Source organism: Ciona intestinalis, unplaced genomic scaffold, assembly GCF_000224145.3.
Source record: "Ciona intestinalis unplaced genomic scaffold, KH HT000053.2, whole genome shotgun sequence".
NCBI lineage: Eukaryota > Metazoa > Chordata > Ascidiacea > Phlebobranchia > Cionidae > Ciona > Ciona intestinalis.
Window position 1 is genome coordinate 1 of NW_004190375.2, and position 25,592 is coordinate 25,592.

General features: G+C 39.9%; 10 protein-coding genes across 10 annotated transcripts; 4 read left to right on the top strand and 6 right to left on the bottom strand.

Annotated features, from left to right (window-relative positions):
• The first annotated feature begins 151 nt into the window (after window positions 1-151).
• LOC100183477 (40S ribosomal protein S8) lies at window positions 152-1,198 on the top strand. The gene is made up of 3 exons (XM_002129645.5): window positions 152-532; window positions 805-940; window positions 998-1,198. Exons 1-3 carry the CDS (start codon window positions 198-200, stop codon window positions 1,151-1,153), a joined length of 627 nt encoding a protein of 208 aa, XP_002129681.1. The 5' UTR covers window positions 152-197; the 3' UTR covers window positions 1,154-1,198.
• On the bottom strand, window positions 1,193-5,393 carry LOC100177967 (RCC1 and BTB domain-containing protein 1). Its single transcript, XM_002129332.4, has 12 exons — window positions 5,157-5,393; window positions 4,540-4,690; window positions 4,085-4,281; window positions 3,940-4,032; window positions 3,719-3,859; window positions 3,535-3,657; window positions 3,152-3,235; window positions 2,981-3,082; window positions 2,779-2,930; window positions 1,971-2,122; window positions 1,620-1,750; window positions 1,193-1,571 (listed from the first exon to the last, which is right to left on the bottom strand). The coding sequence occupies exons 1-12, from the start codon at window positions 5,352-5,354 to the stop codon at window positions 1,431-1,433; spliced, it is 1,665 nt and encodes a 554-aa protein (XP_002129368.1). The 5' UTR covers window positions 5,355-5,393; the 3' UTR covers window positions 1,193-1,430.
• A 2-nt stretch (window positions 5,394-5,395) lies between these two features.
• Window positions 5,396-7,139, bottom strand: LOC100181125 (acylglycerol kinase, mitochondrial-like). Its single transcript, XM_002129351.5, has one exon. It carries the CDS (start codon window positions 6,748-6,750, stop codon window positions 5,803-5,805), a length of 948 nt encoding a protein of 315 aa, XP_002129387.1. The 5' UTR covers window positions 6,751-7,139; the 3' UTR covers window positions 5,396-5,802.
• Window positions 7,140-7,991: 852 nt separating this feature from the next.
• LOC100185847 (parathyroid hormone 2 receptor-like) lies at window positions 7,992-12,735 on the top strand. The gene is made up of 17 exons (XM_009862852.3): window positions 7,992-8,427; window positions 8,477-8,584; window positions 9,840-9,954; window positions 10,014-10,136; window positions 10,184-10,320; window positions 10,399-10,493; window positions 10,549-10,750; window positions 10,806-10,959; window positions 11,014-11,074; window positions 11,202-11,268; window positions 11,330-11,427; window positions 11,474-11,615; window positions 11,672-11,713; window positions 11,763-11,891; window positions 11,941-12,072; window positions 12,130-12,207; window positions 12,261-12,735. Exons 1-17 carry the CDS (start codon window positions 8,371-8,373, stop codon window positions 12,300-12,302), a joined length of 1,782 nt encoding a protein of 593 aa, XP_009861154.2. The 5' UTR covers window positions 7,992-8,370; the 3' UTR covers window positions 12,303-12,735.
• Window positions 12,736-13,073: 338 nt separating this feature from the next.
• On the bottom strand, window positions 13,074-13,515 carry LOC100184280 (coiled-coil-helix-coiled-coil-helix domain-containing protein 7). The gene has a single exon (XM_002123790.5). The coding sequence runs from the start codon at window positions 13,511-13,513 to the stop codon at window positions 13,175-13,177; it is 339 nt and encodes a 112-aa protein (XP_002123826.5). The 5' UTR covers window positions 13,514-13,515; the 3' UTR covers window positions 13,074-13,174.
• Window positions 13,516-14,014: 499 nt separating this feature from the next.
• Window positions 14,015-15,387, top strand: LOC100175643 (ubiquitin-associated domain-containing protein 1-like). Its single transcript, XM_018815256.2, has 2 exons — window positions 14,015-14,906; window positions 14,963-15,387. The coding sequence occupies exons 1-2, from the start codon at window positions 14,109-14,111 to the stop codon at window positions 15,275-15,277; spliced, it is 1,113 nt and encodes a 370-aa protein (XP_018670801.1). The 5' UTR covers window positions 14,015-14,108; the 3' UTR covers window positions 15,278-15,387.
• Window positions 15,275-16,929, bottom strand: LOC100186661 (transmembrane protein 248-like). The gene is made up of 5 exons (XM_002129389.5): window positions 16,723-16,929; window positions 16,400-16,592; window positions 16,072-16,216; window positions 15,850-15,988; window positions 15,275-15,526 (listed from the first exon to the last, which is right to left on the bottom strand). Exons 1-5 carry the CDS (start codon window positions 16,879-16,881, stop codon window positions 15,416-15,418), a joined length of 747 nt encoding a protein of 248 aa, XP_002129425.1. The 5' UTR covers window positions 16,882-16,929; the 3' UTR covers window positions 15,275-15,415.
• Window positions 16,930-17,867: 938 nt separating this feature from the next.
• On the top strand, window positions 17,868-18,965 carry LOC100180325. The gene is made up of 3 exons (XM_009862849.3): window positions 17,868-18,106; window positions 18,253-18,461; window positions 18,526-18,965. The coding sequence occupies exons 1-3, from the start codon at window positions 17,980-17,982 to the stop codon at window positions 18,694-18,696; spliced, it is 507 nt and encodes a 168-aa protein (XP_009861151.1). The 5' UTR covers window positions 17,868-17,979; the 3' UTR covers window positions 18,697-18,965.
• A 1,282-nt stretch (window positions 18,966-20,247) lies between these two features.
• On the bottom strand, window positions 20,248-22,656 carry LOC100182670. The gene is made up of 9 exons (XM_026838088.1): window positions 22,486-22,656; window positions 22,241-22,375; window positions 22,045-22,187; window positions 21,871-21,985; window positions 21,496-21,624; window positions 21,317-21,390; window positions 21,032-21,257; window positions 20,874-20,928; window positions 20,248-20,818 (listed from the first exon to the last, which is right to left on the bottom strand). Exons 1-9 carry the CDS (start codon window positions 22,628-22,630, stop codon window positions 20,536-20,538), a joined length of 1,305 nt encoding a protein of 434 aa, XP_026693889.1. The 5' UTR covers window positions 22,631-22,656; the 3' UTR covers window positions 20,248-20,535.
• Window positions 22,657-22,770: 114 nt separating this feature from the next.
• On the bottom strand, window positions 22,771-25,573 carry LOC113474065 (ensconsin-like; the record flags this gene model as incomplete). The annotated part of the gene is given in 3 exon segments (XM_026838090.1): window positions 22,771-23,160; window positions 24,833-25,059; window positions 25,407-25,573. Coding segments are annotated over 2 exon segments (393 nt in total), but the record flags the coding sequence as incomplete, so codon positions are not given.
• Window positions 25,574-25,592: the final 19 nt, after the last annotated feature.

The following is a 25,592-nucleotide window of genomic DNA, read 5'->3' on the forward strand; positions in this document are numbered from 1 at the left end:
ACATTAACACCTAAGCTTATAAAATCGGTTATTTAATTTGCAAAATATTAAATTTTCTACGACAAAAAAAAATAAACCGGGGACCAATAAAATAATTATTCTTTCAGTTTTCGCTGTAGCGACAATAATATCACCCACAATGCATCGCGTAGAATGGACGATCTTTTTAGTTTTTCACCCGAAGTGAAGATCAGAGGATGGGGATTTCTCAAGATTCGTGGCATAAGAGGCGGGCTACTGGCGGTAAAAGGCCGCAACCGCGTAAGAAGCGAAAGTTCGAACTTGGTCGGCCAGCAGCGAACACGAAGATTGGTGCAAAGAGAGTCCATCTGGTTCGCACACGTGGTGGCAACACCAAGTTTCGCGGCCTCAGGTTGGACACCGGTAACTTTTCCTGGGGTTCTGAAGCATGCGCGAGAAAAACCCGAATCATCGACGTAATGTACAACGCAAGCAACAACGAACTTCTCCGAACCAAAACCTTGGTAAAGAACGCCATCATCCAAATTGATAGCACACCCTTTCGCCAATGGTGAGTGTAATGTTGAGATCTTTTATTGTAGGATTACTTTTATTCATAGTGTGTTTTAACAACTGTAGTTTCTTGCTGGTAATTTCCTTTCTTTATTGTTTTGGTGCTAGTGAAGAATTTCTCCCCCCCCCTAACTTATTTACTAACCCCTGAGTTAGGGGGTTAGTGGTAAGCAAATAAGGTGGGGGAAGACTCTTCACTAGCACCGTTGTGTTTATTGATCTATTATGATCGCTATCGTATTATAGATATAAACATTACCCCTCACCCAGGTATGAGGCTCACTACACCGTACCCCTCGGGCGCAAGAAGTCCGCCAAGTTAACGGAAGCCGAGGATGAAATTATGAACCGCAAGCGTTCCAAGAAGACGCAGAAGAAATACGAGGAACGCAAGAAAGAACCGAAGGTATGGTTGGTTTGGTGAAAATTTAGGTTCATGGTAACGACATATTTGTTCCACAAGGTTGCCCAAGCATTGGAGGAACAATTCAACCAGGGTCGGATACTTGCGTGCATTTCATCACGACCCGGCCAAAGTGGTCGATGCGATGGTTATATCTTGGAGGGAAAGGAACTCGAGTTCTACCAACGCAAGATTAAAGCGAGAAAGGGAAAGTAAACGTCTCGCTAATCATGTTCAAATAAAAATATAAAGAAAACAGAAGTTGTGTTTTTAATATAACATGCTTGATGTAGCTTTGTATGTAACAAAAGAACAAAGTGATAAAACATTAAAATAAGTAGTAGTTTCACAACATTTAGTTTAGTTATCATTGGAAGAATATATTTCATAGTGATAGGACATAAATAAATTGAAAGAGTTTTATGCAATTATAATTTTCAAATACATTAAAATAAAGAACAACTTTAAATAATAATACTGCTGAGTTAAATATTCAACGTTTAAAAGCCCCATGCTTGGACGCTTCCAACACCAACTCGTACAAAACTTCTTTGTCCAATAATTTAAAGCTTTCGGTTTGTACGACTTTGGTCATGTGGTTTAAACAGAACTGGAAGCAAAAATCTTGAAGTTCCTGCAAACGTAACGTTTAATATTAAGTTGTTGCAACCGATGGAATCACCTTCGCATTATACTTGATGGCTGCAGCGTACAACAGAGCCGCATTTTCAACAACAATGCTTTCTTTGATCAATTTCTGACATTGATGTTTCAATCCATTCTCACAATATGATGTTGCAAGGTCCAACAAACCTGTGACATAGAGGTTACGGGTTCAATGCTTGTCACTGCTACCACCATTGTTGACGTATATGTGTCTATGTAAGAATTGCTCCAACCAAGTGGTCACTAATGAGTTGTTTAAATTATGGTAAAAAAAGTACTGTTGTTGCCCCGTCATGCGAGAATAAATAAGTTGAAACAGAACATCCGTGTTATAACCTGCCATGTGAGGATAAATAAGTTAACGAACCAATAATATCTTCGGTCGGCAACTCTACTTGATCTGTATACAACCAACGGAGGAAAGAATAAACAACGGGGTAATTATAACCAGTGATTTCAATAACGTCTTGATTGTTTTCATCCCAATGCGACTGAAACATTCGCTTGAAGTATTCGCACCTACAACATACATGTATAATGTATGGCAACTACTACACACATGTATAATGTATAGCAACTACGACACACATGTATAATGTATGGCAACTACGACACACATGTATAATGTATGGCAACTACAACACACATGTATAATGTATGGCAACTACAACACACATGTATAATGTATAGCAACTACAACACACATGTATAATGTATGGCAACTACAACACACATGTATAATGTATGGCAACTACAACACACATGTATAATGTATGGCAACTACAACACACATGTATAATGTATAGCAACTACGACACACATGTATAATGTATGGCAACTACGACACACATGTATAATGTATGGCAACTACAACACACATGTATAATGTATAGCAACTACAACACACATGTATAATGTATAGCAACTACAACACACATGTATAATGTATGGCAACTACAACACACATGTATAATGTATAGCAACTACAACACACATGTATAATGTATGGCAACTACAACACACATGCATAATGTATGGCAACTACAACACACATGTATAATGTATAGCAACTACAACACACATGTATAATGTATAGCAACTACACATGTATAATGTATGGCAACTACAGCACACATGTATAATGTATAGAAACTACAACAAAAACACACAATTACCTTATTTTAAGAATTGATTTATGAACTAATATATGTTTCCCTTCGACCAAAATTTTAAGATCTGCCGAAGTTTCGTCGTTGAATGCACGCGACACGCTCTGCTGCACAGATGGTTCCACTTCGCTGGTTACGATCATCGCTCTCCAACTAACCTATGACATCATCAAGATGTGACATCATCAACCTATGACATCATACTTACAGGAGGCGAACTGAACCCGGCAAACACAGCGTTTAAATCGGTGAAGTTTGTTGGCTTCGGTTCCGGGGTCGCTTGCTGACGGAGTTGGCCCCACATGTATATCTGTATGGTACATAAGTTATATTTAATGTACAATAACAAACTTACATACCCGAATACAACCAAACTTACATGCCCACTTTGGTTCCTTGCAGCAGATGAATGTGAATAATGTGTGGCAGCCAAACACACCACCCTTCCTATGCGTGTGGCTACCTATATGTTATGTATGGTTAGTTGGTACCTAACATGGGTATGCAAGGTATGCGTGTACACCCCAGTAATCATGAACACCAAGTAGAAATGCATCAACAATTTAATATTTCACAAACATGTCTAAAAAAAACACAATGATCAGCCATTTCCAAATGAAATCCAATAATATAACATCAAGCAAATAATTTAAATAAAGTTATGGAAAACATCTGAAACTTTAAAGATGTTCGTTTATCGCTGGGCATAAAATTCCAAAACTGATAAATGCTCCACCTATGTACATACAACCACACAAACACCTGCAGTGGGGTGCACGTATTGGCTTTGTTGCCAGACCCAAGTTGTCCGTAACTGTTGGCGCCCCATCCAAATACAACTCCATTATCGGTGAGTGCGAGGGCATGTGCATATCCGCACACCACCTGTGTGTATAAAACATAGGGAACCTCATTGATTGATGACACCATATTAACCCAAACTCACCTGAGCGATAACGACCCCCTGCAACGCTGCTACTCTGCATGGGTTGGTTTGGTTGACGTTATTCCCCACACCAAGTTGTCCGTTACCATTGTATCCCCATGAATACACCTCTCCGCTGTCAGTAACGCACAACGATGTTGTCTGTGGTTGGTTAAGTATATAACAAGGCAGCGATCATGGTTATAACATTTGCCCATCAACATCTATAGAGGTAACGTTACCTGGCCACATGTGATGTCGATGATTCTTTTATTACCGATACAAGCCGTTACTTTACGAGGGGATCCTTGGTTCGCTGTCGAGCCCGATCCGATCTGTGAAAGTTTGTTAAGTTCCAATGTTGAGTCCCACCCCCCCCCAACCCACCTGCCCACAGTTGTTGTAACCCCAAGTGTAAACCTCACCCTCAGTCGTTAGTGCCATCGAGTGGTGACTCCCACAAGCAATCTGAACGACTTTGTTTGAAATATTTCGCGACAATAACGAGGGGGAAGTCCCAGGTGAAGTTCCTCCGTTACCCAACTGCATATAACTGTTGTGACCCCAACTATATACACCTCCATCTGTAACATGGAGATCATGATATATTGTTGTGTGCGGCGAGTTTTAGCTTTAGTAAAATCTGGGGTGACATTGTTAAAATACAGTTACAATCATAGTTGTCAAACATAGGGAACCTCATTGATTAATGTGGTGAATGCATTATACTTTGGCTCTGCTTGTTTGTACAAACACTGAACGGGTAAAATCTGGTTTAAACTTGGTGTTGAAACATGATGTCGCGTCAAACAGGTAAACCCACATTATACACCCAACCCCACCTTGCGTCAACACCAACACATGCGGACCGCTCCCCGCACTCAACGATATTATCTTCTGTCCGCTAAAACTTTCCAACAACCGAGGTTCCAGGGAGGACGAATTATCTCCAACGCCCAAACAACCGCTGGTGTTCGTACCAAGACTGTAAACCTGGGGGTAACGTTGGGGTGTTAGGGGCAAAACCTGGGGGTAATGTTGGGGTGTTAGGGCCAAACCTGGGGGTAACGATGGGGTGTTAGGGACAAACCTGGGGGGTAACCTTGGGGTGTTAGGGGCAAAACCTGGGGGGTAACGTTGGGGTGTTAGGAGCAAACCTGGGAGTAACGTTGGGGTGTTAGGAGCAAACCTGGGGGTAACGTTGGGGTGTTAGGGCCAAATCTGTGGGGTAACGTTGGGGTGTTAGGCGCAAACCTGGGGGTAACGTTGGGGTGTTAGGGGCAAACCTGGGGCGTAACGTTGGGGTGTTAGGGGCAAACCTGGGGGGTAACGTTGGGGTGGTACAGCAACCCAAGAATTTTCTACAAGTTAGATTTGTTTCACAGGATTGTGACGAAGCTTCAACCCCAAGATCCATAAGGTAGCTTTGCCCACCAAGATATTTAAATAACTTTCCCACCTTCTCATCAAGTGTTGTGAAAATAACCTCAGTTGCCGATTGTCCGAATGTAAAAACAAGGTTGATCTTTTCAAGCAAACATGGCGGCAATAAACTTAACAGAGGCCACATGTTGTGCATGAATATGTTCCTTCCAGGTGGTTTATCATGTATAGTTGTTGTTGTTGTTGTTGTTGTTGTTGTTGGTATATTATTCATGGTATTACTTGCATAGCTCTCTTTTACTTACATTTATCATCTAATAAACAAACCATAAAATTAATTTAGTTTAATTTCAAATTAATAATTATTGTTGTTAATTTATTGCATGTTTGCGCCGTAAATTATTGACAGGCACTTTGGGATAATAGTTGCGTTGCACGTGAACGCCTCAAACTGTTCGTTGTCAATTGTAAACCATTCGTCTTCAACTTTGTTGGGAATTATTTGAAACGCGCTGCAAAATACTTCCTGTGCGGGGTCAACGGGTAGATGTTTTCCCCCCACAAAACGTGACGCTCCGTGTTTAACAAACTCAAGCAAATTAAATTTGTCGCTTTCTATGATAACATGAGCACTCGCTGTTTCACGATCTTCATGCAGGTCATGTGAGTTCACTGAAGCGTTAAACTCCAAGGTCCGGTGGGATTTCATCGGTTCGTCGAACCTAACGACCCCCGTGTCGTCTCCTGTTCCCTTCTTGTTCCGCACCACCGCTCACAAACCACGACGGCAACAACGAACCAAAAACTTTCCAGATAATGTTCCCAAAATCCACGTTTTGCCCCATGGGTATAATCGGAGTCGTCTCTACTTTGTCGTGAATCAACGTTGGTTCGTTGTAAGCGAGTTGGAATTGTTTTGGGGTTTGGATTTTACTTTTCAATGCAGATATGAAGTACGCCATGTGTCGTTTAATGGGACCAAAGTACCAATACTTGGGTTCCTTGTGGAAGGCGTCTCTGTACGACCCCCAAGCAAAGTCAGTCAAGGCAAACGTTTGTTTCCCAACATCCGATTTAACCTCAAGCGCGTCAACGTATCGAGTGTTTGAATCCAATATATGGTTCGTGCAACTAATTATCCACTTGGCTTGCGAGTTGAAACTGTTTGGAGACGACAATCGTTGACAAACCGTGTTCAATGCACCAAGTGGTATAATACCCAACGGAATGTTCACCCATCGCGAATGATCTTTCCTCCTTAGCAACCCTGTGACGACCTCGTTCACCGTCCCATCTCCCCCCGCTGCCACCACCATGTCCGTTCCGTCAAGATCCAATTCCTCCATCAGGGACTTCCCCTCCCCCTCGTACTCAAGTTGAAACACCTTGACCTCGCAACCCGACAGTTGGAGCAGCGGAGACGCGTTCTTTTTGAAAAGTTTTCCAGCTTTTCCGTGTTTTGCCGCTGGGTTAAGTACAAGCACGATACGCTTGGGGGGATGAAGATGGTTCATCGGTTGCTTGCCGCGATGAAATACTTCCCGACACTTTTGGAGTCGAAATTGATAATCAGTGAATTTGGTGTGAAGCCATCTTCCCCCAAAGCCAACGACGATGAATCCAAAAATTGATTTCTTGGGATTATTTTTTATGTTTGTCAAAATTTTCATTTTTTGTTAATTCCTGGTAAAGGAAAATAAAAAAGATTAAAAAAAGGCATCGAATGATATTATGGTCGTTCAAATAAACAACAAATCCACGTAATTGCAAGATCAGAAATCATGGAAAAGCGAAAATATTTCAAAGATTAAATAAATGTTCAAGATTTTTCTGGTAGTTTCCCGCTTCCGTATTGTGCGTCATTGACGGCTCCTCTGTTACGTAATGTTTGTCGAACTTGTGCGAAACAAGACACCCCGGTAACAATGGTCAACCCGATAAGAATGCTTGTGACCGAGATATGAAATCTCTTCATTAAAACTTCTTTATTATTTTTCCAAAACATCATTCTTGCATCAAATATATCTCAAACCTACAGAATTGTTGCTGAAATAACACAAAAAAAGATATTTATCGAGAATTAAACAACATCAATGGTTTCTAAATCACGAAACTTATAAAACGCGATTGAATAAACAGCCGTCCTGATGATTGTTACGTCATAAGTGCAATGCATGCAACTCGCGAACAACATGTGACGTCATACTATCATTCTGACAAAATCCAGTGTTTCCGAAACAAAGTTGGAAACTATGTTAATAGAAATCATACGCGGAAATAACTTTAATTGGACGACTGAGTGTTCATATAAACGCAGGAAGACTCCAGATATTATAAAGGTTAAATGGGGTAGATGGGTAATCTGTTTGACAAAATAAATATTGATTGAGTTTTTAAGCCAAAAATATTTGGAAGGATTTTGTTTTTAACCGCAACTTTAGACAAAGAGACGCAGATGCAAACATGTTTGATGAACTTCATGTACGTTATTTATTATTTCTTACGATGGCGCAGAACAGAGTAATTGAGACAACGAAGAGAAGGAAAACAGCAGGATAACGAAACGGCAGGATGAGCTTAGAATCAGTTTGAGCGATTCGTTGAGTTAAAAGTTGTATTTGTAGTCAGTTTTGTTTCACGTGTTTCTTCCTACGTTGTGTGGCGGGCACAGTTCAATCTAGATGTTTTGGGCAAAAGTAAAACTTGGCATTCTAAATTTAGTCACGAGCACCAGTGTTCCCGGGAGAAAAAGTTTTTTTCATTAAACACTTTAAGCAATGTTTGTTTAATATGAGTTTTGACAAAACTATTCTGGCAACACTTGTACTCGGGAACACTGGGGTTTTGGTTACCCCGTTCCGCATGATTGCATCAGGATCGAATGCCACAACCGTGACTGTGACGTCACATCCGCTTAGATTTGCAGCGAGAAGTCGTCGCGGCAGGCAGTTGTGAGGTCATAATAGGAGATTTGTGACGAAATAAAATGTTCGATAGAAATATCGCGAGCACGTGGTCAGGAGTAATGGTAGATTAATTGTGACGTAACAAACTTCGGTGTGATGTCATAAAACGGGGCATAACGTAACTTCAACGTCACAATGATGATGATAATACGAGCTTATGGCGTAACAATTGTTTTACCATTGTTTAATTGTTCTGTAACGAACAGTTTCATGGATGAGCGAGTGTTGCACCGATCGCGTTAAAGTGCGTAGTTGGTTTGTGACGTCATATTACATGATTGTTTGTTTGAATTCTGATAAACCAGGGAAATACCCAACAACGTCATGAAGAATTTAATCGATGACGTCAACAATGAAGTTTCTAAAACAGGAAGAATGGAGGTATTGTTACGTCACAGGTTTAATTGTTTGCTAATGAGTTATATTGCAGAAGTTTTGTTCTGAGAGCGTTTATCGAAGCGCTAATTGTTTCAACATCTGTGTGTTGGTTTGTTGTTGCTCACCGGTGTTGTTCGTCCTTGCATTGGTAGTGCCCAGGGTAAGTAACGCTTGTTTCACAACAATACTTGTTATTGTTACGCATCAACAACACGGTATCGTCAGGAAATTTAAGATTTAAATAAAATTCTAAAATCGCGGAAACCGATTGTTCGAAGACGGTGTGATTGTTTCGTCATAATTTAATGGAAGTTCCCCGTTTGTCTTTATTATTACGTCATAGAACTCTTTGTTAAAGCAATAAACGTCACAAACCCATGACCATGAAAGTAACCAAGAAATCTTGAGCCCATTGTTACTTTATAATCACAATGGGGTTTAACAAGTGGATTGTGACGTCATCATAAACTTTGGGGATTGTTTACTTCATGTCCGTCATCGAGTTAAACCAACCAATCAGAATTGCGAATGAAATGTTGTCAACCAATCACGTAACAGCTGTGTGTGGTTGGTTGTGACGTGATAATAACCGTTGTCGACCATAATCCCCCCAAGCCCCCACTAACCCCACTAAACCCCCTTCATCCTTCACATAGGGTGGCGGATTATAGGATAACTTGGAATATGTTTGTTTACTATGACGTCATCATTACTTACGCATTGCATACGTCACGATTGGTAATTCTTCGTTAATGTTAAACATGATATTCTAATTAGGAAACTTTATATTGCTACGTCACAAACGCACTTGTGTCGTCACTCAACCATCGCGATGTCTCCACTTTAACGATTGTGATGTCAACAATCGCTTCGCTGATTCCAATAGATGGATTGTGACGTCACACCTACAGTGTTGACCGAAATATCTCAGGAAACACTGTTTGTGACGTCATAGCATAATAACGCATAAAGTGATAAAATTGTTTGCTATTACGTAACAACGGGTTCGTCTGCTGCGTCATAACCATGATATTCCCGCAAAAAGTTTCGTCACAAAGGCGATTGTTTTGTAATAAACAGTTGCTTATTACGTAACAATGAACAAATATCGAACAATTCCAAAACAGTAATTAGATTGTGACGCATGAATAACCATTGTCGACCTGAGACAAACGACGTGTGACGTCACATAATCGATATCGACGCGATGCATTAGCGATTGTGACGTAGAACAGTGAATCTATTAAAAGGTGTTTATAAAGTTATGGTTTCGTTATCAATTTAAAGCGGAAATTATTAACGTCATAATCAGTGGATTCTGGTATATTATGACGCAATAACAAGTATTGTAGATGCGCATTATTTAATTCTGTTGTGGCGTCACTGTGAAAACAATTAAGCTTGTGACGTAACAGACGATGGCTGATGATGGGATAACAACAGTTCGCGAGATGATGGAGGTGCTGATGGAAGCTCAAGGAAATTGTAAGCGAGATCTTGAAGCAGGGTTGCCGCCAATGGATAAAGACGGTATGTGACGTCATAATGCATATATGTGGTACGTCATATGACCACGTAATGATGCGCAGGTAATTATTACGAAACATACTGCAAAGGTGAGTGGGACAAGATCACGTGTTGGCCCAACAGCGCCCCCGGGAGGACGGTGAGACTCCCATGTCCAGAATACATCATCGATTTCGATCATACAGGTATCTGTGACGTCATAATTAATAACACGTGACTAACAGTTTCCTAGGCCATGCGTTACGTCATTGCTCACGTGACGGTAGATGGGCGATGGTGCGTGACACGAATCGAACGTTCAGCGATTACAGCAGTTGTAATATACCAAGGGAAGAGGACGTTGTGGAAATGATAAGGAGGGGTGGTGATGTGAGTAGCGCGTCATCGTGACGTCATCATGACATCACACTGCATGACGTCATTAAAGTAACTTGTGATTCCCCGCAGGCAACGATGAAAAGTTTCATCCAGTTGTACACGGTCGGTTATTCTTTCTCGTTGGTTGCTCTCGTCTTCGCGATGATAATTCTCGCTTATTTCAAGTAAGGTCACGTAACAATATAAGCATGGGTGATGTCATAATACGTACTGTTACAGGCGATTACATTGTACACGCAACTACATTCACATGCATCTATTCGCTTCTTTTATATTGAGAGCCGTCGTCATCTTTGTTAAAGATCGAGTTCTTTATTACGGAGCTGGGATTCTTGATATAAACACCCCGGATGGGGAAATGACACTAGAGGCGCTAAAGAATCGCGTGGATGAAATAGACGCTGACAGAAGCTCTTATTTGGTAACTATAGCAACATTACGTATCTGATTGTTCTGACGTAAGTATGACGTAATAGATTGGATGTAAGCTGGTGATGACGTTGTTTCATTATTTTGTTGCAACAAATTATTACTGGATTCTCGTGGAAGCTTTGTATCTTCATAGTTTGATTTTCGTCGCGTTTTTCTCCGACAAGAAATATTTGTGGAGGTTTAGTGTAACGGGTTGGGGTAAGTCCATTTTCATACATTCATAAAAATCTTCACTATATTACCTTCCGCTAGGTGTCCCTATACTATTCGTCGTTCCGTGGGCGATTGTTCGAGCGAAGTTTGAAGACACGGGGTGAGTATGGCGTCACGGTGTTTATGACGCAATAACAGCTAGTGTTGAAAACAAAGCGCTTATTATCTAAGCTCGTTCCAGCATTTGTGTGATTCCTCTGTGACGTCATAACACGTATTGTTTACAGATGTTGGGACATCGCGGTGACGGAATACAAATGGATTTACAATGGCCCTATTATCGTTGCTAATGTGGTATGTATGACGTTATACACTGATGAGGTCATATATTGTGACGTAACCGAATATATTTTAGATAAACTTCTTACTTTTCCTCAACATTATCCGAGTGCTTTGGTACAAGATGCGGGAACGCGGACCTATCGGAAAAACTGACAATCGAAGACAATACAAGTATGACGTCATAATACAATATAATAAATAACGCGCGAATTTGTAGGAAACTCGCGAAATCTACGTTGGTGTTGATCCCGATGTTTGGAGTTCATGCGATCGTCTTCATCGGGATGCCTGATGATATTTCATCTGGAACTTGGTGGGACATTCGAATGTCGTTCGATCTTTTCTTCAATTCTTTCCAAGTATGACGTCATGATAGATTATCAAAAGCTTCGCTAACGCTGTTCCATTGTTGCAGGGATTCTTTGTCGCGATTATCTATTGTTTCTGCAACGGAGAGGTATTGTGACGTAACAATTGTGCCGGTTAATTATTATGACGTCACACAGGTACAAGCGGAGTTCAGGAAAGCTTGGGAAAGATTTAATTTGAGCGTCGAAATAAAACGCGGTCGACGCGAAAGAAGTCGTTCTTCCGTCACAATGCTGACAAGTTTCAACAGCTCGGCGTCGCAACAAGTACGTATTATGACGTCATAAACGTTCATTAAAACATCGCGATTTCCAGGCTCGTCTTTCTATTGGTGGACAGAGTAATGGGCGTGGCAACCTACGTAACAATGCTCTTTCTACCCACGTGGTCAGCGAAACCAAACTGTTGACCAATCAGAAGCCAGAATGTTCAACCAATCACATAACAGTAAGTATTATGACGTCATAAACCTAACTGTGACTGAAATGTTGATTATAATGTCAGGGTTGTGAGGTTTATGACGAAACAATGATTCAAGAAACGTCATTGATGACAAACAACAACAACAATACAGAACAAGAGGTATTATGATGTCATAATAACTATTGTTTTCGTAATTTAAACAAACAACTCAGGTATCAATGCCGGGAATTCCCCAGCGCCCCCCTTTTATATGAACTCTTAGTGGGGGAATCCCCCATAATGGGGTCATAATACCCATTGTTGTGCAAGACACCGAAGAAAGTGAATTTGAGATCGCTGTCGAACCACTAGGAGGGGATGTTGTACAGGATGTGATGTCATCACAACATCAACAATCAATAAGTTCCGCTGTTGATGATGTCATAACCGATGATGTCATAATAGGCGATGTAGTTTGCGAAACAACCTCGTTTATTACAGACATTGTAACATAACAATATTGATTATGACATCACAAATATATCTTCATAACGTGGGGACCAAATGTAAACATGTATTGTGACATCATATTGTTGTATTGCGATAACGTTGTGTTGTGATGTCATAATGTTGTATTGTCACATTGCGGACAATTACATTCAATTAATATTTTCTTCATCAAATAAATATTTTAAAAATGTTGAAACATTTGTTTGGGATCTGCAAATTTCACAAGAGGGATTTCCCCAAACTCAGGTCTACAGCCAAGTTGGACACTAGGTGGCACCATGGGTTTGCTCAGGATTCCCCAAACCTAAAAACAACAGATGTGTTTTTAGAACAGGGTTACACGAGACGCCTGCTTAACATTATGCTTGTACACCATGATGCAGTAGTTAGTTCTCGTTTACTTAATCAAAAAGTTATTGGTTCAAGGCTCGTCGCTGCTAGAATGGTGGGCGTATGTGTCCTTGGGCAAAACACTCAATCACATTGCTCCAACCCAGTGGTTACCAATAGGTTGTCTAAATTATCAAACGCAGAAATAAATAAGTTACATTTATTAACATTGAATCTTTGTTGAAATTTATTTGTAAAACACACAAATAATGCAGAAGGTAGAATCATGAACTCACCCGCATAGACATTACGAATCAGAAAGCGCTATATACGGTAACTTGTCGCCCAAGAATCGTTTAATTTGTTCTTGTTCCGATAAAGTTGGTATTGCGGGTTGAATTCCTTGTTGGTTTCGTTTCCTTGAAACATTTTTCCAAAACCCCACACATTCTTGGTAGTTGGCAAACGGGATGTTACATTTGTCCTTCTTGTAATTATTTCCCTCCAAACATGCGATCGATTCCTTTTGTTCCTCCACACAAGGATTCACATCACGGTTGAAATAATTTGTTGTTTTCTTTCCCGCCATCTTCTGCATCGATGAACTTTGGTTGACCTTTATCACGTGATCGTAGTGATTGATCATGCGTGAAATGTTCATACAAACATAGAAAACATATACCATCAATTTAAAGCGAATGGGACATTCTAATATTAGTGGCAGCATCGAGTTTCGAACCCAATGTCTCCTGTTTTTTACAAAAAATTAACTATTATGACTAAGCTAAAGAAGAATTTCGGTACTAATCATCTAGTTTTCCGTAATGCACACGATGCACATTAGTTACACACGATGCCCACCAGTTACACACGATGCACATTAGTTACACACGATGCACACCAGTTACACACGATGCACATTAGTTACACACGATGCACACCAGTTACACACGATGCACACCAGTTACACACGATGCACATTGGTTACACACGATGCACATTAGTTACACACGATGCACACCAGTTACACACGATGCACATTGGTTACACACGATGCACAGGTAATAGCAACACTATATGACGTCATAATTGTAAATAGAAGGCAACAAATCGCGTTGTTTTGATTGTCAGGGTGATGACCGTTTGTTGCGAATGTTCCGTTTACTTATATTTAAACAACATGTGATGTTATAACTAATATTTCAATTCTTTATTTATATTAAGTGTCTGGTTGAGAAAATATGACGTCAAGATGTTCTGCTTATTGTTGCGTCACAGTGAGTGATTTATACGGGAATGACACCATTGTTAATGTAACTCCAGAAATGTTGATTGAAAAGATTAAAGAAATGGCTGTGAAACAAATAACGGCCGATACAGAAGCTACCGGGAACGTTGGCCAATACAGGTTGATTCTCATCAATAATACACCGCGGTCATTATGTGATGATAAAACTGCTAAACAAGAATCTTTATTGGAGGGTGATTCAACTTTATTGTTAAAGAATAGAAATAACAAACAACCAATGAGTTCGTTGGTTAAGGACGGAGTTGTTTCGCACGAAGGTCCGAGTTTGAGTTCGATAGCTCGTGCCACCGAGGGGTTGCCAGCAATGAGCGGGGCGTCGACATCGAGTGAAACATCGGACATGATCGGGGCGGCCACGTCATCTGAACAAGTTGAACAAACTCTGCGCAAAGTTTTGTTGGCGCTTCTTGAATTGTCGTATAAGTTCATGCATTTTAACGATGATCAAAAGTCGAAGCAGGAAGTTGAATTTGAGGTGTCAGATGTGAAACACCTCACCGACATGGGGTTTAGTGAAGCGAGGGCAAAGCGAGCGTTGGTGTTGAACAACATGAACACCAACCTAGCAATGGAATGGTTGTTGCAACACGCCGATGATTCAAGTGATGACGAACAAATGGAAACATCGGGGCCACCTAGTGTTGGACAACGATTCCGAAAGTTCAAACCAAACCCGACTCACCTCACGTCACTTATGGACATGGGGTTTAATAAGGAGGAAAGTGTTCAGGTGGTTGTTCCAACCTTGCATGTTGTATAATTAATGTAACGAATTATTCTCCCCAGGCTTTGAAGATCAACAACAACAACCTGAACAGCGCCTGCGAGTGGTTGCTTGGTGATCGCAAGGTGGACGACTCGCATGATGTTGAAGATGAAATGTTGAATCCCGAGAGTGAATTGTACAAAGCGTTGGTGGCGAACCCAACTATACATATAGGGTTGCATGATAGGAAAGTATTGGAAGCTTTGGAAGACATGGTGGAGAACCCGTGGCGTAGGAACAGCTGGGCGTATGAAAGTGCCGTCGGGAACGTTATATTGCAAATCCTTAAACTTTACAATAAATATTCAACTTCTGCTCCTCAAACAAACCCATAATATTAATGTTATGTTTATTGTGGTTGATTTAAAAATGAAAAAAATAAATATTGCTATTGTTGCAACAATCGTTGATAAAATATTCGTTAAATAAATAACCAAGTTATAAAGTGGTAAAATGAAGGCACCATCATCACGTTATCTCTTCACCCCTCCTTTCAACGCGCCATACAAAACCATGGTAAATATGACGATGATAAAGAAATATGAACTTAACATTAAGTGGTTGTGGACAACAGTTTTCTGATCCTGGAAAAGAATTAAAGTTTGTGCAATCATTGGGGAGAACCAGTGAAAGTGAATTATGTAACATCCTCACTTGACTATATTGGTGCAATGAATTAATGTAACTTACTTACCCTCGCATGGCGGGGCAACAACAGTTATTATATCACAGGTGATTTGTTTACAAGTTACCATGTATGTAACTTTATAGTTTAGTGTCTTGCCCAAGGACACTTACGCCCACAATGATGGCAGAACCTGCACTCTCAGGGATCGAGACGCGCTAACCAATGCACCTTAGAGATACCAACACTATTATGATTATAACGTAACCATAGACTCCTTACCATTGAAACCATAAAATACAACTTTTCATCTTCCTTATGCAATGTGTTTAACAAGAATGAACAGTTTTGTGGTTGATTCAAGAAACTAATGAGTCGCCCTCCCTCCCCACTATGGGTGTTGTTACATGTAAGTGGGTGCCTGGATGGTTGTGATGTCATAATCAAACAATAGTGACTTTTAGTTATTGTAAGTTTGTCGCTCATATAGAACACAATACTAACCTTTGATTAGGGAAACTCCCCACGGGGCCTGCAATGGTCACACATGCTGGGACAACTTTCGTACAAGGGTATTCCCCCCTACATAGTTTATGCAGGTCAACAGTTGGTTGAAATGAAACAGAAATATTTTTCAAACTGAATCCATCTAAAAAAAAATTATTTCTGTTACTTCTGCTACCGGGCATAAATGTAAATTAATCTTTTAGCGGCTTATTTGGTATAAAAACTCGATATCATTATTTCGCGATTCAGTATTGCGTTGCAACAGCATAACCAATGAGCCATCGCAAGATTATTAAAAATATTTAAACTTATGTTTGTTCGTCACCTCCTAAACCAAGGCTTGTTCCATTCATTACTGAAAACATATGAGTAATAGCGGGGAATTGCTGCGTCATCGACACTACAGTCATCATCGGGATAGAAATATTATAACTTTCAACTTCAGCTCGGGAAGAATTTTCGCCCCATTTCGAACAAAAATTAATTTTTGATAAATTGTCCAAGTAGGTGTTCCAATCCTGAAACATGGATTTATTTTTAACGTGTTAAACACATGGGTGGTCACTAAACAAACAACAATCTAACCAATGAATCTTGGCTCCGGTTATTGTTAACTTACTATAATGAGTTTAATAGTTTGTAACTTACCAAATAAACGTTAGGGTCTCGAATTTCATTGAATCTAATGTAATATGCAAATGATATAAACGCAACTGTTATCATTCCAATACAGAACACAAACACAACCAGCGGGGGGCGTGTGGATAAACACGACCTCACATTTTCAACAGCTTTGCAAAACACCATCTTTATCGATGGGAAAATATTAACATTCTGCCAAAATTGGTGATATTCACAGTGTTACCAATATATTTTTCGTAAAATTAATAAGTAACTTTAATCCACAGAAATAAAAAAAGAATAGAACGCGCATCTTCTCGCGGGTCTTTCCCGTTTACCATTGTAGTCAATGGAATCGATGACGTTATATGCAGTTTTTCTTCGTTTTGTGACTTAATTTAAAATTATAAAGTCAAAAATGGTCTTCATTGTAAAAGATAGGGTCTTCATTGTAAAAGATAGGCATATTAGTTTTAAGAGGTTTTAGCTGTTTATTCTAAAAACTACACTAACTATTCAAGTTTATTAGGTCAGTCTAGTTTATTCGGTAGGTTAGGGTTAGGGGTTATAACACAGGTGTTCTGTTTCATACACCTCGTGCCCGCTTACAAGTTACCACGTATATGTAACTTATTTATCCTCGCATGGCGGGGCAACGACAGTCGTTATAACACGGATGTTCCGTTTCATACACCTCGTGCCCGCTTACAAGTTACCATGTATGTAACTTATTTATCATTGCATGGCGTGGCACCAACAGTCGTTATAACACGGGTGTTCTGTTTCATACACCTCGTGCCCGCTTACAAGTTACCACGTATGTAATTTATTTATCCTAACACGGGTGTTCTGATTAAACACGTATGTTTTGTTTCAAACACCTTGTGCCTGCTTCTGAGTTACCACATATGTAATTTAGTGGGTGGCTGTTTGTGTTTATGGCTGATAATTTAGACAACCCATTAGTGACTATACTGAGCTGGAGCAATTGCCATTAAGTGCTGTCTTGCCCAAGAACCATACGCCCACAATGGTAGCAGTTCCGAACTCGGAACCACCGGGCTAAACCACTGTGCCACGACAACGGGCATCATATAAAAACAAAGAATAAGAGGTTTCGTTTGCATCAAGGGAAGCGAAACCAGGATGAATCATATTTACTTTATTGTTTCTATAAAAGTCCCAACATCCTGTGATTCAGACTGTTGTTGCTTGAAGAAAGCTTGTTTGGTTTAAACACAACTGTGGGTGTACAAGCACTTTAATATCAAGGTCTGTATCAACATGTCTACGTTCGAAGCTTTATGTGGGTTTGATTTTAACTTTGTGTCGAGTACATCTGGTATGTTGCGCATGTTTGCGCTGGCAACAAGCGGTGGGGTGTTCGGTATCATATCATCAAACAAAGCAAGTAAGTCGTATTACATGCGGTTCTAGCTTTACATGTATTGGCGTTGCTTTTCGCATTTTGTGTGTTAATCTGTTTTGTTACTAATTCTTATTCGAAAGAATAAATAGTATTCCATCTCATAAAAGACTGATTGTTTAAACTTCCAGGGTACAGCGGTAACTCGAGCGCTTACGCCGAATCAGCGGTAACAGAATTGATGTTGTGGGTATCGGTAACAACATGGGTGTTCACATTGATATCGTTCCTCGTTCAATGTTATGGAAAACAATTCCTGAACAAAACTGCGGAGATCGTGATGCACTCCACTTTTGCTCTGGCTTACCTAACATCAACAATATTGTGGGCCGTATATTTGGTGCGTGGCATATTATATATATACTTACTATATTATTACAATATAAGTTGTTCATACACCATAGACATGGGGTTCGTCCGCATACGGGTCTCCGACGTCGTATTATCCATCCTTTCAAGTAGGGCGGGTGTTTCAGAACGGCGACCACGCTTTCATCGTTGTGTTGGCTGCAGCTTCAACTTCAACATACGTCACTCAAGCTATTATGTCCATGATTGCCAAGTGTCACGTGTAGCTTGTTGGACGTGTACATATAAAGTTACTGTTTGTAAACTTCTTAATTCTTAACAAAGTTAACTTTCTTATACATGGTTGCGACCTTGAATTTTTGACGTTATTAACTTAATTAGATCACCATCGAGCTAAAGACACCACCATAAACCCAACATTGCCGCATAAAACACCGACACCGCCTTGCTCTATGATCGTGTATTTATAATGATAGTAACAACAAAGTTTTATTTAATCTGTAACCGAGAGAAATAATAAACGACAAAAACTGAATTGTATTCTTTACAAATATAGATAGTATATTGTCCTTTATTAGTGTATCCCTAAATTTCGTGTGGTATATTAATATAAACTGCATACCGATTAAAACGTTAAGACGGTTCCAACATTCATCTGTGAGTTGTGACGTTACAATCTGCAGTATGTTATGTGTAGTGACGTTTACAATATATCTGTGACGTGATGCCTTGTCATAATGCGCATTATGTTTTGGTGTATAACGTTGTAAATCTATATTGGAAATGTCTAAGAAATTGATCAGTCTCGTTTAAAATGACAGGCGGCGGTTATATGTTAAGCCTTGATGCACGACACGATTGCCGACTGCTTGGCAGGGATAGAGGGGCTTTCGTGTGCTGCAAACTTAAGTTGATGTTCGAAACTGGGACGATGGAAGTGACGCACCGATTCCAACGGGATGTGACGTCATTCTCCCGGTTGTTGGATTATTGTTACGAAGATGAATGTTGTTTGTTGTTGTTTAACTATAGTTTCTTGCACCGTGGGAGCATAAAAAGACGGTTGGTGTTATTTATGTGGTCGCCACACGAATACAGCGATCGTATAAAGACGGAATACTGGAACGCTATACCAGCAATACTCCGTTACGTCACACCGTTTATTATCATCAAACACGGCGATATTGAGATGTGTGACGAAGGAATTGTCCGCAAGTTACGCGAAGAGGTCGACAACAATGAACAACATTTCATGAATTAACTGGAAGTTATTTGATTGGCAGGTGTCTTATTATGTGACCAACGTCACCAATTTTAATAATGGTTTGTTTATTACGTATATTTACATCGTTGTTTCGTATCGGAAATTGTTTTATCTGCTGCGCAACAACCATTGCATAACAATAATAATATGATGTATATTAAACGCCACAAATAAAATTCTTCGGTTGTGTTCAGTCTTATTATTTTTTGTTAAAGTTTAATATTCGCGACGGTTTTATTATTTCTTTTTTGCGGATTTTTTAAACAGTAGCCAAGTCTACTTTAAACAGTAGCGCTTTTAAAATATGTAATTTTTTCCCTCTAAACCGCGAAAGTGCATTTTGATTACAAAAGCTCTGTCACCCACCGATAAAGGTGAAGGCCACGTAATATGTGTTTGTGGCTTGGTGTCACAAACAGCTATACCGTGGGCTCCGTAATGGTGGCGACTATGACGTCATAGACGCGCGACAATGGATAACAAGACTCTTTGTTTTACAATCCGTTTCCTAACTTGGTCTATACTAACTTTGGTTTAAACAAGACTGCTGTTCTGCAACCATCACGTGATGTATGATGTTATAAAGAAGATGTTTGTGACGTAACAATATTTGTGGAATTCTGGGTTTCTGAACCCACCATCAGGGGCGAAACATAAAATAAACAAAATATAACGTAATTATATCGGGAATGTTACAATACCTAATACATATACACGATAACTTGGCCTGAAACCAAGGCGTGGTTGTCGAGTTACTTTTGTTTTCATTTTATGGTTTACTCGCGTGAAACGTTTTCTGTGCTAATTTTGACGATAATATATATATATATGACGTAATAAGTCAAAAGTTCTCGTAAGTAAATTGCGTTTCATCTTGATTGGTCCGGCTGGGAGCAGGCGGTGTAGTGGCTTGGTGTCGTTGGCCGTCATCGAATGCTACGTAATCATGCTCATTGATGCGTATCGGCTGCAGATAACCATCTTCGTCTACGTCATCATTACCTACGTCATCATTCATGTACGTCACTTCCGAGTCGAACTTTGATTGGTCGATGGTTTCACGCTTCAATGACTTCAATGATTGCTTCTTCGAACGTGGGGGGACAGGAAGGAACACGTCATCACTGTAAACGTCATCAATACGTCATCATTACGTCATAGTTACGCACCCAAACTCACCCAACACCCGTCGACTCAGCGACGTCTATATTCAAGCCGACCAACGACGCGCCATCTGTAGATAAATGTTACTTGGGTTAACTATACGGTTCAGTGACGACCAAGGAATTGGTGGCAGCATTGAGCCTCGAACCGGTACCCACTAGGTCACAACTTACTTGAACTACTTGACCTAATGCGACACCTTGGTTTGGATCCATAGAAACAACATAAAACAACCATCACCACTAACACTACGCATAAACAGGATATGACGATTATGATCACGTGGTTCTCGTTGACGCCCTCATCTTTATTTGATGGGTTTAAAATGACCACGGTTGAAACTACGTGGTGTGACGTATGTATGACGACACTATAGTTGCCCACGTCATTGATGGACAACTGTGACGTAACAATACAGATTAAACCTCGATACCGCGATATACATCATACATACTAACCTGCGGAAAATGCATAACTATGTCTTGTCTGTTCCTGCCGGTATGACGTAGGTAAAAGTGGGTGAAATTAAGACCTGTGATTGGATGGCCCGGTAATTATCCTGCATGTATTATTAAAACAACAAACAAAAACACATTAGCGCTGAACAACGCTGGGTGTAGATATATTACGTCATCACCTTGTTTTTGAATACGAACGTTCCGTCTTCTCATGTTGGCTGGGTGGGAGAACACTGGGATATCTATGGCGTTCATTCGACCAATCATAACGTTGAACTTGATCACGTGACGAAGGAATAATGGCGGGACTTCACATAAACACGATGGTTATTTACCTCTTCCAATTATTAAAGATTATATTAAATAAAACAGCGAAGACGAGGAAATTAACAGCAAAACGCCAGTCGTTAAAACACGCTATTGGTAAAAATTAAAAAAGTAAAGTGTCAAATAAAAGTGTGATTGCTAAACTACGTCACCAACACGTTACAGCATGAAACACACGATCACATTCAACGTCATAATCACACACATTCAACGTCATAATCACACACATTTCACCAACAATGTCGTTCTATCCTCGTGCGTAGAACCGTTGTATAAATGTTGTTTACACGAAACCACTTTATAATCCGCCGATGGCTTCAACTTCGCTTTAAACCACGCAACCTATGACGTAACAATATAACTCATTGAAACAGTCAATATAATCATTGAAAACAATTTACCTCTCGACCCTCGATTACTTGCGCCATGAACTTCATCGAAACTTTTTCGACTTTCCGCTCATCCATGTTAAAACACGTCATCAAGGTTTCGTTGCCAACCGACGTTTCTCCTAACCTTTGTGACGTCACATCCACCCAATTACCTACAACAATTCATTTTTGTTATGTCATACCTCTGCCACCTAGCGGTACTTACCTGACCAACAACAAGAGTGATCCAGCCGTGACTTTGTGGGTGAAACTAAAACTCCTCTGTTTTGGCGAACAAAGATTTTTCTCTCACAACTTACTGGCCGCTGGGAGGCGCAATCAAGGGTGACGTTTCTGCCCCCTAATGAATTTAGTAAAAATAGCATAAAAAAGAAACCACCGTCGTTGCCCCCCCACGCGAAGATTTACATTCACTCATGTAATTGCAATGCTGACGTCATGTAAACTTACCTTTCGTGACGTCACATCCAGTTAAAATAACAAAGAACAATAAACAATTAAAAATAACTTCGAACATTGTTGAACAGCTTGCCTTACTGTAACTGTGAAAGTATATTATGACATCACAATAGGGAGACAAACCGGATGTCGCCATCTAAACGCTTCGTGCTATGACGTAACAATGAGCCATCACGTGCATTCTCCAACATAATAATTTCACTTTCTGTAGGTTGACGTAACGTAGATATCCTATTATTACGTCACATTCGTTTGTTGAACAATAAAATGTGATTGTTTACGTAAAATGTGCTTTTATTGAACACTGTGACATCATTATGAAAGACGTCATATTTCATAATTGATGATGTAATCGAATAATTTGCTGCGTCACCAAGATAACTACACGGGAAGACGGAACACGTGACAAAGTAACTAAAGCGTGACGGCAGCTGTGACGTAATAAACTGATTGTTACGAAACAATGAAAATAAAATATGTGACCACGTGGCCATCTTGCCCCCAAGCTTCATCGTTGTAAAAGTCTCGTAAAAAAAACGAAACAAGAAATTAAAATTGAATAATAACACCATAGTTGGGTTACCCCCCACTATATATTTTGCATAAATATTTGTGTACAGGTTTTGTATGGATTGAATTATCTTCGGTTCATCAATCTTCATGTAACTGAAACACAAGTGGATTTATTAATCAACTATTATAGTAAGTGACCTTGGGAGAGGCGCTTATGTGTTCCAACCCAGTGCCCATACAGAAAAACAATCAGCCACGAAGTGGTAACACGTAAGCGGGCACGAGGTGTATAAAACACCCGTGTTATAACGATTGTCGTTAAATATATTTCATGCAAGACCTTGAGATTATAGGAATGTTGTTCGACTACGATGTTGTGGAGTATACCATGGCCCACTCAATACACGGCCTAGGAATTCACCTAAACTGCTCAGAAAATAAGAAGCCTATTGACGCGAACAATGCCCATTATAATACATTGTTACGTCACGGTTTTATGAATGGATTTTGCTGTCTGGCTGTAGTTTTTGCATCAAATAACAGTTTATTTATCATTCCCGGTTAAATTACCTTATTTTTCGGGTTATTTTATCAACATCTTATATTTTTTATAAATGTTTAAGCATGACTGAACAGATAGGAGTTACTTTTAACCACGTGCGGCATACAACTTTTAACCACGTGCGGCATACAAGTAAGTTTTACCGACAGTTTAGTTTGGCTCAGTCGCTGAGTGAAAATAGTATTTGGCTTAAAACAGAAGATTTTTAAGACAGCCTATGCATATCTAGCAAAACAACACCGCAGTAACAACAAGTAAGTTAATTGATATGTCCGTTGTGAACTTTTAAAACCGGTCCTTAAAAACAATATAGGATATTGGATAAACACAAGCATTAGCCTTTGTCTAAAGGTGCTTATGCCTTGATCTGTCCTGCTGCTCATAACCCATTTTCTACTCGAGGTTTTTTTGTTAAAGCAGGACAGAGGCCTTTCCGTGATGTCCAAAAATGGCTCATACAGCACAGCATAAATTAAGACTGTATAATACAAACAAACTCACGATAGCCTCCCTTCGTACTTAAGTGTTGTGTTTAACTTTAGACCATTTTCGCTGTTTAAATTTTACCAGTGCTTCCTTCTTGACAGAATTATTTACACATGTCTGTTTGTTGTTAAAGAATATATTATAGCCAGAAGTACATCCAACTACGGAACACTTATTGACCATGCTTAAATAGCTTGCTTAATAATTCTGGTGGCTTAGAATTTAATCTAAATAAAATTATGAAGGTGTGCTGCATTATAAAACTTGCCAAATGCCTGTCTACTAAATTAGATATAATCAAAACGTAGGTTTTCCGTGTTGGTGAACTAAATTTGATTGCTCGTCTCTGTTTATGCTTAATAAACTGATATTTATATACTAATACACCTTTTGCGCTGCTTTATATGTCTGGTATGATTTTAACTATACAAGAAAATATCCCTGCGACACGTTCTGTGACAAACTGTAAGTTAAAACAACCTAGAACTGGTATTGAACCTACCAACAACTGCTAACTGCATTCAAAATGAAGGAAATCCATTCATAAAACCGTGACGTAACAATGTATTATAATGGGCATTATTCGCGTCAATAGGCTTCTTATTTTCTGAGCAGTTTCGGTGTATTCCTAGGCCGTGTATTGAGTAGGCCATGTCAATACATACGTAGGCACCCTGGGTGTTGGGGTAATGAACCAACTCTGGTATAAACCCCCCAGCCCCTCTTACAAGAACCTCACCAATATACGGTGACTCGACAGCGAGCATGGGGACTTACTTCAATGCGCCGATAAAGTTTCTTCGAACGAATTAAACTCGTCGCGTGATTGGTTGAAACATCCAGCCCGGGAATCCCCTAGTAACCCCTCATTGAACGCCTCGGTGGGTTCATGGGGGGTTTCCTCGGGGTGAGTGCCATTTGTTACGGGTGAGTTGGTTTCAGGAAGATTTATGATTTCTATGTCAGCGTCGCTGGGTTCGGCGTGTTTAGTGAAGCGTGGAACCCTAGTTTCATAGAAATAAATAACATTCGTCACAAACTACAACACGCACTCCTAGATGACATAGACAGAAGAAACTAAAATCACCACCAAGCTTATGCGGCAGTTGTTGCCATAACACCATTTGTGTAAATTAAATTATATGAAGTAACTTTAACAATAAATTCCATCGATCTGGTCCTGATCTGCTTATATAGTTGGATGATTTTCGTTGCAAAATAACGGTCAGGATCAGGTGTTACGAAATATGAGACTAATGATGTAAATTTGAACAAAATATTTTTCTTACAGCAAATTATTTGTTGGACTTGTTTTATGTTTGTTAAATATTTCATGGCAATGTTGGTTCACCTGTCCTCGCCTGTTGACGTATCGTTGGTGCATGGTGACATCGAGTGGTCAGGTGTAATAGCTGGTGTGTGGCCACTAGATGTTGATGGTGAGCTATCCTCGGTGGTGGGTGGTGTCGGTGTGGGGGATTCCCCACCTCTTGTACGTCGCATTATCATTTCTAATCTCTGGAATAATCAACAAAAA